Source organism: Thamnophis elegans, chromosome 12, assembly GCF_009769535.1.
Source record: "Thamnophis elegans isolate rThaEle1 chromosome 12, rThaEle1.pri, whole genome shotgun sequence".
In the NCBI taxonomy this organism is placed as follows: domain Eukaryota; kingdom Metazoa; phylum Chordata; class Lepidosauria; order Squamata; family Colubridae; genus Thamnophis; species Thamnophis elegans.
In genome coordinates this window covers 29777934-29793368 of record NC_045552.1, presented here as the reverse complement: position 1 = coordinate 29793368, position 15435 = coordinate 29777934, and the positions used below count along the sequence as shown (strand labels likewise).

The 15435-nt window shown below is 45.1% G+C and overlaps 1 protein-coding gene across 1 annotated transcript in view; it reads left to right on the top strand.

The window, feature by feature from the left end:
- DCDC2B (doublecortin domain containing 2B) overlaps positions 1–15435 on the top strand; it is a 46188-nt gene that overhangs the window by 18869 nt on the left and 11884 nt on the right. Inside the window, exons 6-9 of the mRNA XM_032228158.1 lie at positions 8786–8825; positions 9845–9898; positions 11504–11681; positions 13539–13642. Coding sequence (XP_032084049.1) covers positions 8786–8825; positions 9845–9898; positions 11504–11681; positions 13539–13642 — 376 coding nt within the window. The remainder of the gene's footprint in view (positions 1–8785; positions 8826–9844; positions 9899–11503; positions 11682–13538; positions 13643–15435) is intronic.

Genomic DNA, 15435 nt, shown 5'->3' with positions numbered 1-15435 from the left:
GTTTGGATGGAGTTGGGAAGGGTAGTGCAGGCAAGAATGTCTTGGAGATTGAATGAAAACTTATTTAGATATGAAAAGTATATTAATGATTGTAAAAAATTACTATCTGAATATTTTGTTTTGAATATGAATAAGGGTACATCTATGGAATTTGTATGGGATGCAAGCAAAGCGTATATGAGAGGAGTCTTGATGAATATAAATAAAACACATAGAAATAAGCAAGGGTTAAAACGAACAGAACTGGAAGAGGAAATTAAGAGAAAAGAGCTGGAGTTAACAATGAACCCAGACGATACAAAGGTTAAGGAAGCTATTAACATATTAAAATCTCAATTTGATATGTTGATCTCTGACCAGGTAGCTACTAATTTATTATATGCAAAACACAATACTTTTTGTAATGCAAACAAACCTGGCAGATGGTTAGCTTATCAGATTAGGAAAAAAAGGAAAACTCGAAATATATCTAAACTGATTTACAGAGGGAAGGAGGTGTTTCAACAGGAAGAGATTCAAAAGGCTTTCTGGGAATTTTTTACAGAACTGTATAAAGGGGATAAAATTAATGGTTTAGACATAGACAAATATTTAGACAAAGAGAAAATACCTTCAGTTAGAGAAGAACACAGGCAAAAATTGAATCAACCAATAACCTCGGGGGAAATCCTGCAGGTAATTAAGCAATTAAAGTCAGGGAAAGCACCAGGTACAGATGGCTTGACAGCGGTTTACTATAAAAACTTACAGTTAGAAATGGTAGAACCTCTTAGAGAATTATTTAATATGATTCAAACGGAAGGTAAAGTCCCTCCATCTTGGAAGACAGCGTTTATATCTTTGATACCCAAAGAAGATCAAGATACTACTCAACCCAAAAATTATAGACCTATTTCATTACTGAATGTAGATTATAAAATTTTTACTAAAATATTAGCAAATAGGTTAATGTTGGTTATTCAACAATTGATACATACGGACCAAACAGGTTTTATACAAGGGAGACAGATGAAAAGTAATGTCAGATTAATTATTAATGCATTAGAATATTTGGGAAAGAACAACCAGATCCCTGCTGCGTTTATATTTTTGGATGCTGAGAAGGCCTTTGATCGAGTTAATTGGCAATTTCTGCTGAAGATACTGCAAAAAATGCAGATAGGAGATAATTTTTTACAGTCAATTAAAGCAATATACCAACAACAAACAGCACAAATCATAGTCAATGGAAGTTTAACAGACTCTTTTCAAATTGGAAAAGGTACAAGACAGGGCTGTCCTTTGTCCCCATTATTGTTTATTATAACTTTGGAAGTATTGTTAAATAAAATACGGGGCTTGGATGGTTTAAAAGGGATCAAGATTAGGCAGCAAGAATACAGAGTGCGCGCTTTTGCGGATGATTTGGTCATAATATTGGAACAACCGCAGGAATCCAGTATGGTTTTAATGAATACGATTAATCAATATGGTCAAGTGTCTGGCTTTAAAATAAATTTAGGAAAAACCAAAATATTAGCTATAAATATGAATATTAAACAAAAGGAAGAATTAGGAGTGATGCTAGGATGTGAGGTAGTTAAAAAAGTCAAATATCTTGGAGTTAACATCTTAACTTCAAATGGGAAATTATATAAGCATAATTATGAACCACTATGGCATAGCATACAGACAGAGATGAAAAAATGGGAGAAATTGCACTTATCTTTGCTGGGTAGGATAGCGGCAGTGAAAATGAACATTTTACCAAAATTTTTATTTCTTTTCCAAATGTTTACTGCGGGTTTGGAAGAAATACCAATATAAATTAAATGACAAGATACCCATGTGGGCAATTCCTAGACACGCAATTGAAAATATGAATACAGCACAAAAACAGGACAGAATTACTTACAGACAGCTTTTTACCTCGGAAAGGGGGGTATTACAATTAAAATCTTTAGAGGTATTAAAAGAGGAGAAGGTAGTTCAAACATGGTTCCAGTATGGGCAATTACAGGCTAGGTGGAAAATAGATCAAAAAATTGGTTTTATCCAAGTTGAGGATAATCTGTTTAAACAAATAAGAGATCAAAGCTTGATGCATATAAAGAGGATATATAATGTATTAATACAGATGGATTCGGAAACAGAATTAGTTAAAGATTGTATGATAAAATGGGCTCAAAATATTGAGGAACCAATAATGTTGGATACATGGGAAAGAATCTGGGTAAGAAATGTGAAATTCACACAAGCTCAAAATTTGAGAGAAAATTTTTACAAGATGTTCTATAGATGGCATTTAGATCCTAAAAAGTTGGCTTCTATGTATCCGAATGTACAGCCTAAATGTTGGAGGTGTGGTTCTCTCGATGCTACATATTATCATATATGGTGGACCTGCCAAAAGGTTAAGGCATTCTGGATAAAAATATGGTGGGTCATGCAAAATATTTTTAAAAGAAGGATAAAGTTTATTCCTCAGTTATTTTTACTAGGTATATGTACTGACTTTACAGTGGTAGAGACTAATTTGATTGTGCACCTGATAACTGCAGCAAGACTGTTGGTGGCGCAATATTGGAATGAATGAATGAATGAATGGGTTTATTTATAGGCCGCCCTTTTCCCTGAGGGGACTCAGGGCGGCTAACAACTCATAGGGAGGGGGATACAGACAATAACATATAACATTACATATAATTAAAAAGTAAACAACATTCATCCAACATTCGGGTGGGGGCAGATCAATCTCTACCCCCAGGCCTGGCAGGATAGCCAGTTCTTGAGGGCTGCGCGGAAGGTCTGAAGGGTGGTGAGGGTACGGATCCCCACGGGGAGCTCGTTCCAGAGGGTCGGAGCTGCCACTGAAAAGGCTCTCCTCCGCGTAGTGGCCAGCCGGCACTGGCTGGCAGATGGCACTTGGAGGAGGCCTAATCTATGAGATCTAATCGGTCTCGAGGAGGTAATCGGCAGGAGGCGGTCTCCCAAGTACCCAGATCCACTACCATGGAGGGCTTTATAGGTGGTAAGAAGCACCTTGAAGCGCACACGGAGATCAACAGGTAGCCAGTGCAGCTCGCGGAGGATAGGTGTTATGTGGGTGAACCGAGGTGCACCCACAATCACTCGCGCGGCCGCGTTCTGGACTAGCTTAAGTCGCCGGATGCTCTTCAAGGGCAGCCCCATGTAGAGCACATTGCAGTATTCCAGCCTAGAGGTCACGAGGGTGCGAGTGACTGTTGTGAGTGCCTCCTGATTCAGGTAGGGTCGCAACTGGCGCACCAGGCGAACATGGGCGAATGCCCCCCTGGTCACAGCCGACAGATGGTGATCAAAGGTCAGCTGTGGATCCAGGAGGACTCCCAAGTTGCGGACCCTGTCTGAGGGGTGTAAAATTTGGCCCCCCAGCCTGAGTGATGGAATGCTAGCCAAATTGTTGGGAGGGAAATACAACAGCCACTCGGTCTTTTCTGGGTTGAGTACAAGCTTGTTAGCCCGCATCCAATCTCTAACGGCCTCAAGACCCTGGTTCATCACGTCCACCGCTTCATTGAGTTGGCACGGGGCGGACAGATACAGCTGTGTATCGTCCGCATATTGATGGTATCTTATCCCGTGCCTCCGAATGATCTCGCCCAGCGGTTTCATGTAAATGTTAAATAGTGCGGGGGACAGGACCGACCCATGCGGCACCCCATATGTTAGGGGCCTCATGGTCGATCTCTGTCCCCCGACCAACACCGACTGCGACCTGTCCGAGAGGTAGGAGGAGAACCACTGCAGAACAGTGCCTCCCACCCCCACCTCCCGCAGTCGTCGCAGAAGGATACCATGGTCGATGGTATCGAAAGCCTCTGAGAGGTCGAGAAGAACCAAGATGGAGGGATGACCTCCATCCCTGGCTCTCCAGAGATCATCGGTCAATGCGACCAAAGCGGTTTCTGTGCTGTAACCAGGTCTGAAGCCGGACTGGAAGGGGTCCATGTAATCGGCTTCCTCCAAGGACCGCTGAAGCTGGTAGGCCACCACCTTCTCAACAACCTTCCCAATAAAGGGGAGGTTGGAGACTTGACGATAGTTGTTGAGTACAGCTGGATCCAGAGATGGTTTCTTCAGGAGGGGTCTCACCACCGCCGTTTTAAGTGCGGCGGGGAAGTGCCCCTCCCGAAGCGAGGCGGTAATAACCGCTTGGATCCAGCTCCGTGTCACCTCCCTGCTGTTAGCTACCAGCCAGGAGGGACACGGGTCCAGTACACAGGTGGAGGCACTCACAGCCCTCATGGCCTTGTCCACGTCCCCGGGGGTAACGTCTTGAAACTCAACCCAGCGCTGGTCTACCAAGTCGTCTACTCGTGCCTCGGCTGGGTCTGCAAGGGTGGAGTCCAGATCCGACCGAAACCGAGCAACTTTGTCCGCCAAGAACTGGGCATAGTCTTCAGCCCTACCCTGCAAGGGGTCCCCCGTATCCCTCTTATTTAAGAGGGAACGGGTTATCCTAAACAGGGCGGCTGGACGGGACTCGGCGGACGCAACCAAGGAGGCAATGTATGTTCTTTTTGTTGCCCTAAGTGCCCTGATGTATTCCTTGGTGCAGGTTGTTAAAAGTGCTCGGTTCGATTCGGATCTATCGGACCTCCACAGGTGCTCTAGGCGTCTCCTTCGGCGTTTCCTCTCCCGGAGCTCCTCGGTGAACCAAGGAGGCCTCCGGGATCCACCACCTTGGAGTGGCCGTAGTGGCGCAATCCGGTCAAGGGACTCCGATGCTGCCGAGTGCCAGGCAGCAACCAGAGTTTCTACCGGATTGTGGGCGAGAGTGTCAGGAATAACCCCAAGCTCCGTCTGGAACCTCAAGGGGTCCATGTCGCTTGGGGCGGAACCACTTGGTCGGTTCCTCCTCCCTACAGTGGGGGTTTGGTCTCCGGAAGTCAAGCCTCAGTAGGCAGTGGTCTGACCACGACAGGGGTATGATCTCATTACCCCTCAGACCAAGATCACAACTCCACTGCTCCGAGAGAAATACGAGGTCGAGCGTGTGACCCGCTGAGTGGGTAGGGCCCCGAATTATCTGGGTCAAGCCCATGGCTGTCATGGAAGCCATGAACTCCCGCGCCCCATCAGAGTGTTCACCGAGCGTAGACAAGTTGAAATCCCCCAGGACCATAAGCCTGGGGAACTCAACTGCCAGCTCGGCTACCGACTCGAGGAGCGAGGGGAGGGCTGCTGCAACGCAGTTGGGAGGCAGGTACGTTAACAGCAGGCCCACTTGACCCTTGAGGTCCAACCACCAGCAGGGACTCACACCCGACAAGCTCCGGAGCAGGGATCCTACGAGGAACAAAAGACTCCCGAATAACAATAGCCACACCCCCACCCCTTCTCTGAGCCCTCGGCTGATGAAGCACCTGAAATCCTTCTGGGCACATTTCTACGAGGGGGACTCCTCCCTCCGGGCCCAGCCAGGTTTCAGTAATACACGCCAGGTCTGCCCCCTCGTCTAAAATTAAGTCCCGGACGAGGGGAGCTTTGTGGACAACAGACCTGGCGTTTAGCGACAACAGCCGGAGACCAGGGTCCTTGTTACTCGCGCCATCTGGTCTCGGAGTGGGACTCATAGGGCCGGAAGGAGGGATCTCTATTACGTAGCGATCCCTCCTTCCCCGGTAATGGCCAGCCCTAAAGTCCCCGCCATATCTGCCCCTCCCCATTACGACCGTAATGCTCCGACCCACTCCAGTGTCTGTGGTCCCCCCACCCATACCTATAGCTCCCGCGTTCCATGCCAGGCCCTCCGAATCAGACACACTCATTCGTTCACTCGATCAATCCCCACGTAATAGTTAAAACACAGAATACAGCAATTATAGGGCAATAAAAGTGGGCACATTCACACAGTCATACACATCTACCAGACATATCCCAAACACAGAAAGAAAGAAGAGAAGAGAAGAAAAAAGATAGAAGAAAATTGCGCTAAAATTAAAATTAAAGTGCGACGCCTGCCAAGGCTTGATAGGTCTTAATGTTCACGATGGCTGAAGTCCAGCTATAACCCGGGCGGGGTATTCGGGGGGATAGGTTAGGTCCTCCTCTTAACGGCCAAAAGGTCCAAGATAATTGGGAGCAACAGGTGACTTTTCTATAAATTGTATTCCAGATAGAGCCCCCAAGACAGTGATGGAAAGTAATAGTCAAAAGCAGCTGTACCAGCAGGCCGAAAGGTCCAAAGTCCACAGTTAGATGATAGGGTGCCTCAATAGGGGAATACCAGGTGACCAACAAAAGGGCACCAGGGGAGAGTCAGATGGTAAAGGTGACCAAATAAAGGGAGTAATCTCCATAGTCGTTATGATGGTATGAAAGAGGGGTAGATACCTGGGGGGGGCGTAATGGCGGCACCAAAGCCTGCTAAACAATCCCCTCTGTTGGTATCCAAGGCTGCTACCCTCTCTGACACGACAGTTCCCACTTTAACTCCCAGTTCAATTCAGACCTTAACAGGTAAGCTTGTAGAAAGTCCAGGGGCTCCTTCAGGCTCCTCTCCGTCATAGATAGCAAAACCAAAAGCTTGGAAAAGGCCAGGGAAAGGCTGAGATGTATCCTGATTGTCGCCAGCTGGTAAGGCGGTGGGGGGGGGCCTCTAGGAGGAACGCCGCGGCAGCGGCGGGCAAGACAAACACCGCCAGCCACCCAAGCTCCTCAGTGCCGTCCGCTTTCAGCCACCCCCTCTCTAGCACCACTGACCACCAAAAATCCAATTTCGGGGCCTCTCCCGATCGAAAACTTTGTAGCAGAGTCAAAAGACGCTGGGCGCGTTGGAAACCACCAGGGAGAAGCGCCGTCAGCGTGCCGCCGTCGTTGGGAAATCGGAGGACTACCAGGGGCGATCGAGCAGCCCAGGGGCCGTTCAGAGAGCCGTAACCCTCCGGCAGCCACCTATTCATAGCCCCCGAATCCCCCTCTATCTTTGGGATTCCCTCTCGCACCTGTTCCGACTAGGCTTGGTGATGTTTCCTGTATTTTTCCGTCCACCTAGCCGGAGCAGAGACGGGCTAGCAGCCATTCGAGGAGGAGGGAGGGAGGAGGGAGGAAGGAGGGAGGAAGAAGGAAGACTTGCCTACAATTCAAGAATGGACATTGAAAGTGACAAACTTAGCCGAGATGGCTAAAATATCGGCATATCTCAAAGGTCATTCAAATGAGATATATAAACGAGACTGGAAAAAATGGATTGACTATATACAAAATAAATACGGGACCAAGAAATTCCAGTTAGCCTATGCTTAAGATCAGAAATGATTTAAACTGTTAAAAATTAGTTCAGTAAGAAGAAGCTAAGGTCAATGTAGAATGTCATTAATTTCTTTATTTCTTTTTTCTCAATAGATTTTAGACTGTGTTAGTTAAAAATCCATACCGTGTACGGGTTCTGGGAAGTCGGGGGGGGGGGAGGAGGAGGGGGGTTGGGGGGGTGGAGGGAGGGAGGGGCACACACACAAAAATTGTATTTCAATGTCTTAACGATTGACAAATGATGAAATATTTGTGTTTTTTTTTTAAAGAAATAAAATAAATATTTGAAAGAAAAAAAAAGATTGTAACTTATATAAAACTATTTTTAAAGGTATTTGTATTTTAAAGTTTAATTTTCAATAAAGGTTTAAAAATTAAAATTAAAAAAACACTTGCATGAGAAAAAAAAAAACAGAAAAAAAGCAGTGTTGTCCAAACCTCTTCTCCCAATACCTCTGTGCTTCCAGTCTGCTCTTCCTTGTTTGAGGGAAACAAAATGAGATGTTGGGGAAACTTGGGAGAGGTCATAATTTGTGTTCTCTGAAGGGGAAACAGGGTCTACTGTGGAATCCTGAGTGCTCTCTGACTTTGGTGGTTTTCTTGCAGACACTTCGTTACTCAACTAGGTAACATCATCAGTGCTACAAGGGAGTGGTGTCTTTTGCTGTCTTTTATACACCAGTGCCTTGCCCTGTCAGAGTCCATCAAAAGAAAAGAAAAGAAAAAGGCCCAAACACATCCTTGCCAGCAATCAATATCCAGATAAACAGATTAACACCAAGATTAATACTAGACCAACAATCAAGAAGCAAACAATACCCCAATGAGGAATTGCCAAACAAGCTAACAGTAAGCAACAGTGTCCCAAAGGTGCTTTTCCAAAAAGCAACTGAACTTTCTTGGTTTTTTCCTTGAAAACATTTCGCTTCTTATCAAAGAAGCTTCTCCAGTTTCAGTTCTTCAGTTTCTTGGATGAGAAGCAAAATGTTTTCAATGAAACAAACCAAGAAGGTCCAGTTATTTTTTTGGAAAAGCATCTTTGAGCCAAGCATGCCTTGGATGATTGAGAATCTCCATAGACAAAAAACCGACTATCTAACCAAGAAGAGAGCTGTACTCTCAGAGAAAGCCACTAGGACATAAAAAGAGCCAACCCCAGCTGAGAGGCAGGGTGTGCTGGGCCTACAGACTCTGAATGTCAAGGTAGTCCAGGCTAAGAAACTAATGCCATGGAGCGGTCAACAGTTTTTACTGTAAGAGCCATAGTAACAGGATCTTGCAAGTGTGAATATGCTCCCTTGCCCCTTCCTTTTCTCTTCAGAAGAACTAGAGTGATGGTTGTCTGAGACGCTTTCTCAGCCACGCTCAGATTTTTCTTATCTGTTGTCTGGGGAGCAGCTCTCCTTCCTGTTCCTCAAAGGGATTCCTTCTGCCCATTACCCTGTAAGGTATCTCAGTAAGGTAGGAAAAACATGCTGTGGATAAGAATGTGCTGCTTTTCTGCCCATAGGAACTTTCCTTCTAACAGAAGTAGGAGCTACAATCGGGGGGTAAGTAGCCACGATGGCGGATTTCCTAAGGCAGCCCCTGTCTGAAAAGGAGCAAGGATGCTTTGCCTCTGGAGAAGATGTGTAACCTTTAAATGTTCCTGTTAGATTTTTTTAAAAATAAAACGGCTCATGCTGTGTTTGGGTTAACAGATGGGTCAGATATGGCCATGCCTCTTAGTGAGGGGAAATTCTTGTGGCTTGAGCTGAGCAGATCCTGAAAATTGTGGAGGAATTCTGCTCAAGTAGCTTCCCCGCTCTCCTAGGAGACCACAGAGCAGACATTCCACTTCTTGGACAAATCCCAGAAAAGAGGGTCCTTTTTCTCCCCTTATTACTACCCATGGATGTGGTATTCATTAATAGGGACCAAATTAAAATGCTTTAATTGTTCTCTTAGAAGGCAAAAGCCTATTACTGGTCTAAATGTTTTTATTAAGTCTGGGGAGAAGTAGCATCCTGCAATGCAAAGTGCCATCCTCAGTCAGTGCAAAGGCCCCAAATATAAGCTAGAGTAGCCTCTGGCTCTATGTGCCCTTGCCCAGAAAAAGGGTAAAGTGAGGAGGGGGTGGTAGCATGGAGCCTTTGGCAGAAGGAAGGAGGCAGGACACAGTGAGCATCCGTTACTTTTCCTGTGTAGTGGTAGATAGGTTTTGCATGCATGGTATCCATTTGGTGAGAATGTCCTCAGCCTGTCCCAAAATCCCCCATAGCTGTGCTGAAAGAAGAACATTCACTTACCCGGGTCATTTGTCGGAGGGAGGGAAAAAATAAAGTGGCCAAACATTTACTTTTTATCACTTGGAAGCCTTTCGGAGGTTGTGGGCTGATAATGCTTCTTGATGTGTAGTGATCAGATTTTTTCTTTAAATAAATAAAATGTGCACAGCATCACATTTAACTGGTATTTCTCTAATGTCTTACCAGTTTTTGTTCTTGCATTAGTTAAGATCAGAAACAGCAACATCTCACAATGTCATTTACCTGTTTTAGTTATTTCTGTTCAATTCTATTCTCGCCAGATGGTCTGTGAAGACGGAGCCAGCGACTCGGCACTCCTCAAGCCAGCGCAACAGGTAAAGCGAATTGGGAAGGTTTAGCCTACCAAGCTTAAATCAAAAAGTTCAGGATTTTAATGTTTCATGTTGGCTGAAAGTGGGATTCTATATTCTCAAATACCTCTAAATTACATTATACATACATAAAACACTGAAGTTTCTGCATTAAAAACCTCATTCTGAGGAATATATTGTTTTTTCCTCGATAAAAGGCTCGGTGTGCTAATTTCATGAATATTGTGGCCCACTTGTGTGTACCAGAAAGCTATTTCCTGAGACTTCGGAAGCAGGCTCTCTTATCAACCCAGCCTAAAACTTTACACTCACCCAGGGGTGGGTTGCAGGCAGTACACCCCGGTACGGGAGCCAGCCCGGAGCACCAGATACCGCTCCGGTACGGTGTTCCAGAATGCCCACCTGCCCGCCCGAGCTCCTTACCTGTGTTTTAAAGTTGCTGCACATGCGCATGGCGCATATAGCGCTTGCGCGATGCTCTGCGGAGTAGCTGGAGCATTGCCAGTTGGAATGGGATTGAAACCCACCACTGCACCCACCCTCCTGTGCTGATTTGGGTTCAACTCTTAATCCACAGGGGCATCTGCAGGAATTTGTGGGTGTCCAAAAAGTCAAGATAGCAGCTGCAATGGCCTCATCCAAGTTCCACCCTTTTAAAAAATACAAAGCACATGGAAGGGTTTGGATTTTGTAGCCACAGCTGCCCTTTTGACTTTTCCAAATGTCCTGCCTTTTTCTTCTAATAAGTTTTATGAAAAGAAGATTTTACATTGTTAAGTGGGTCATCATGGGGCCAGCCTGATTTTAGGATTTTTTTTGGCAGTTGTTAAGAGAATCATGGTTTTTAAGTCAATTTCTGGTTGTTAAGTAGACTCATTGTTCACAATGGCCACTTTTTGCTGGAAACATCAGTTTGTGGCCAAAAAGTCAATTGTGGTTATGAGACTGCAATACAGGATGCTGCAAATGGTTGTAAATGCACGTCGGTTGCTGAGCATTCGAAACACAATTGTGTGACTGTAGGGGAGGGGGGGGGTGTCAGTCATTTTAACTCCAACTCTTGGTCCCAACTACCTGTTTTGCGGCCCATCATAATTTCAAATGGTTGCTAAGTGCTTGGACATAAGTTGACCTGTATTATTATTATACCTGTAATAATAATTTAGCCTTTTGCAAACTCTGGAGTCTTGTGAAAGTCAGACACACTTCTTTGGGCCTTGTGGATTCAGGGCCTTAAAATCCCAAAGTGCCGGGCCAGAGCCTGTCCTGGGAAGTCTCTCTAGAGCAAGCGTGGGGAAGTGGCTTCCCATCAAACAAGGCTTGGATTTCTTGCCGTCCTTCCTGGTCTGGATGGAGCTGGGGCGAGTTGAAATCTCGCAGCGCTGGGGGTGTGCCAGAGACTCCTTGCTTTCCCAATGGCTACAGATCCAAAAGCAGGGGTGCTGTGGCACCTTTTCTGCAGGAAATGATTTTTTGTTTGCATGAAAAGAGATGGAGGGTGGGGGGACTTTGAGAGAATGGAAATAGGAGATGCTGGGGATGTTTGGAGAAGATTTGAACAGGCCAGGACTAACATCTGTCTATTCTAAACATTCCTTGAACTTCCAGCTGAAACTTTGGCGGGTGCATTCCACAGGGATTGTGCCTGCGAGAGACCCTCCAAGTCGCTCTGAGCCCAAGCCAGCCAAGAAATATCCTCACCAAGACAAAGGGACATCTGTCTTCCACGCCAAGCCAAGCCAGGTTGGACAAGTGAACCAGGACCCTGGCAACTATTCTACCCAAGGTAAAGGAATAAAGGGAAAAGGAGAAGCAGGCATGTCTAGGCCTGAGAGACGGAGGGTGGACTACAACTGGTGAGGGTGCTATGGTGATGGGGGCTTTGGCCATGCTCCTTGTGAATCTAGCTCCTGGAGGGCATCAGGCTGCTCAACTGTGGACCAATGGGAGCATCCAAGGAAATTGGGAAGAATGGGCTGAAGCAACAGACCTCTGATTCTTCAGTCCAGGGTCCCTGGGGAGTTTCAAGGCCCATCATGCTGGGCCAGTCGGTCAGAAAATTTTTTCAGATTCAAATCAAATGAATTTGTTAAGTAGGCAAATTACACATGGGATAATCTTTAATTATTGTTAAACATCTGACCGGCTAAATTTGCACACAATGATATGCTAGGTGCTTGGCTCCTGCATGGCTTGTGAGGAGCAGATGGTGGCCTCAGGTGTTCTTGGAGAAGACAAGGGAAGGTTGGGCTGGGTTTGTTTGAAGAACACAGGGAAATCCAGGGCTTCCCAAATTCAGAAGACCAGAAAATTCTGGGAGAAGCCAGAGGCAAAATCCTTCTGTTTTGCTATCAAAACCCCATCAGTTGTCTGCAGAATCGCTAGGGCTGTGTTTCTCAATCTTTAAGAAACCCATGTGGGGACTTCCAACTCCCAGAATTCCTCAGCCAGCCATGCCCTGGCCACCGCACATGGAGCATGCTTAATAGGAGGAAGACTTTTAAACTCGGGCTGCTTTGTGATGGCCTTGGATGACTACAATAAAATGCCAGTCAGGAGGAGTCTGGAGGCCTTTTGCCGATGACCCCATTTTGCTAACAGGCAGCAGCTTTCATGAGCCACATTTGCTTCAGGGAGTGACTGAACTGCTGATCCCATAAATAGGAATTTATATAGAATAATACAGAATAATAGGGTTGGAAGGGACCTTGGAGGTTATCTAGTCCAACACCCTGTTCATGCAGGAGACCCTATACTGTTTTGGACAAATGGCTGTCTAATCTTTTCTTAAATAACTCCAGTGATGAAGCATCCACAACTTCTGGAGGGAAGCCATTCACTGGTTAATTGTTCTCACAGAGAGGATTTTTTCCCTTTAGTTCTAGGTTGGTTCTCTCCTTGACAAGCTTCCATCCATTGCTTCTTGTCCTGCCTTCAGATGCTTTGGAGAATAGGTACACCCCTTCTTTGTGGCAGCCCCTGAGATATTGGAACACTGCTATCATGCCACCCCTAGTTCTTCTTTTCTTTAGACTAACCATACCCAATTCCTGCAACCATTCTTCATATATTTTAGTCTTCAGGTCCTTAATCATCATGAAAACCTCCACATTCAGATCGCTGCAAGGACCCCATACAGGATATGCCCTGCGTCAAAAGGGGAAAGTTCCTCCCACCCTTAAGGAGAAAGGAGAAGTCATGGCAAACTTTGTCAATGGGGACACGACATAATGCCCCATCCGTATCTCTCTGTTCAGAGAGCTTGAGAGGGTGGGCTGCATGGGTTGACTAGTAGATTCTACTTCAGTCTAGTCCAGTGTTTCTCGATCTTGGCCAGTTCAAGGTGAGTGGACTTCAAATCCCAGAACTCCCCAGCCAGCTAGAGAATTCTGGCTGTCGAAGTCCTCCCATCTTGAACTGGCCAAGATCAAGAAACACCGGACCAGAGGCTCCAGGCCTGTGGTGATGTCCGGAGCAGCTCATGAAAGCAAATGCTGGAAAAGGGCTAGCATAGACTCCACAGGACTCCTCCTCCAACGTCTTGCAATGCAAACCATGGCTTTGTTGTTCATGGGCTGGTTTGCAAGGGAGGAAGTTCATGTTTTTCACAAGGGATCTCATGTTGCCCTGTTTTTTTTTCCAGAAGATGAAAGTATTTATAAAAGGAGAGGGGCAAGGCAGGAGATGATGGATGCGCAGGAAATTGGAGAAGATGAAGACACACAGGTGGAATTGCCTGTAGATCAGGTAGGAGGGTCTCTCGGTGCATGTATTCTAGTCTCCTGGCATGCACAAACAATCCTTATACAGAATACAGAATAACAGAGTTGGAAGGGACCTGGGAGGTTATCTAGTCCAACTCCCTGCTCAAGCAGCAGACACTCTACAATTTCTGACAAATGGCAGTCCAATCAATCTCTTCTTGAAAACCTCTTTCATGAAGCTCCCTCTTCTTTTTAAAAAATATTTTTACTTTTTTTAATAATAATACACACCATGCATATTTTGTGGGCTGTATTGGCTGGGTCAAATCTTTTTTAAGCAATGCTAATAGTAATGATGCAAATAAGTATGCATAATCCTGATCTTCCACCTTCAACAGTGCTATTCTGTCTTTATAATTCTTTATCATTTTTCCCATTAATTCATTTAAACATAAATAACATTTCTTTGTGCCATGTGTCTGTTATCCCCTACTAAGTTACTAATATTTAATATTTTGAAAATTACTCATTATTCTACCATAATTTCAATATCCCAAAGGTGTAGGACTACTAATAACACCACATATTAATAAAATTTAATCAATCCCGGGAATATATCTCAAAATCCCCACAATTTCTAATCCTTAAAGGTTTAAGTTCACAATATACTTTAACACACTATTAATATTAATAATGCAATTAGATTACCTAAAGCTAAACTTCCATCTACTAAGATTGGTTTATTTTAATTATAATAGATTCTATTATCTGTTAATATGTATGGTACTATTTTCTCTATTTGTATTTTCTTTTTTTTCCTTTTTATTAATACATTTTATCATCATCCATCAGCAACCTTTTTGGAGTTCCATTATTTATTGACTTTTTAATCATCTTTTTATTTTTCTCTCTTAGGGTCTTACAACTCCTTTTTATATTTTTATACCTAATGTTTCAATGCTCTGTCCACGTACCACTCCAGCACAAATCTTATGGTCCCAGCTTGTGATTGCCAAAAATGGCCGTCATCCCTGCTGCCATTCAGGAGAGCTTGCTTTGGACCTAACGAGGAAATTGTGAGTTCCTCGTGGTCCATGAAGCGCCTCTCCTTTCTTTGCCACCCCTAAAAGGTGGCTTTGACCCCATAGGGCCAAATGGTAACGGCTGGATTTTGCAGGGTTCCAGGGGAGCCCACTATTTTCCAAGCTGTTCTCACTGAGATATCAACCGGAAGTCAGTCAGAAGCTCCTGAAGACAAGCTGTTCCATTGTTTGATTGTTCTCACTGTCGGAACATTTCTGTCAGGTGTGCCTCCCTCAGTAACCAAGAAAGAAACCTCTGAACTCCATTGTTTGTGGAATTAAAAGTACTTTTACTAGTTATGAATAGATAGTAGTGAAGTAAAGCAAGGTCAGAAGAAGTCAGAAAAGCGCGAAATAGGTTAGGTTAGGTTTATTGGTTTTGTATGCCGCCCACTCCCGAAGGACTCACAATAAACAGGGGAGGGAATAAATAAGACAATACAAACAATTTATAAATCTACAACAGTCACAATTAAGACAGGGCTGGGTGCTTTAACAGCCCCCAGCCTGCCAGAACAGCCAGGACTTAGTAGCTTTACGGAAGGCCGGGAGGGTAGTAAGGGTCTGGATCTCCACGGGGAGCTCGTTCCAGAGGGCCGGAGCAGCAACAGAGAAGACTCTCCCCCGGGGGGTCGCCAGCCGGCATTGGCTGGCAGATGGAACCCGGAGAAGGCCAAGCCTGTGCGATCGAATTGGTCTTTGGGAGGTAATTGGCAGGAGGTGGTCTCTCAGGTACCCAGGTCCGATGCCATGT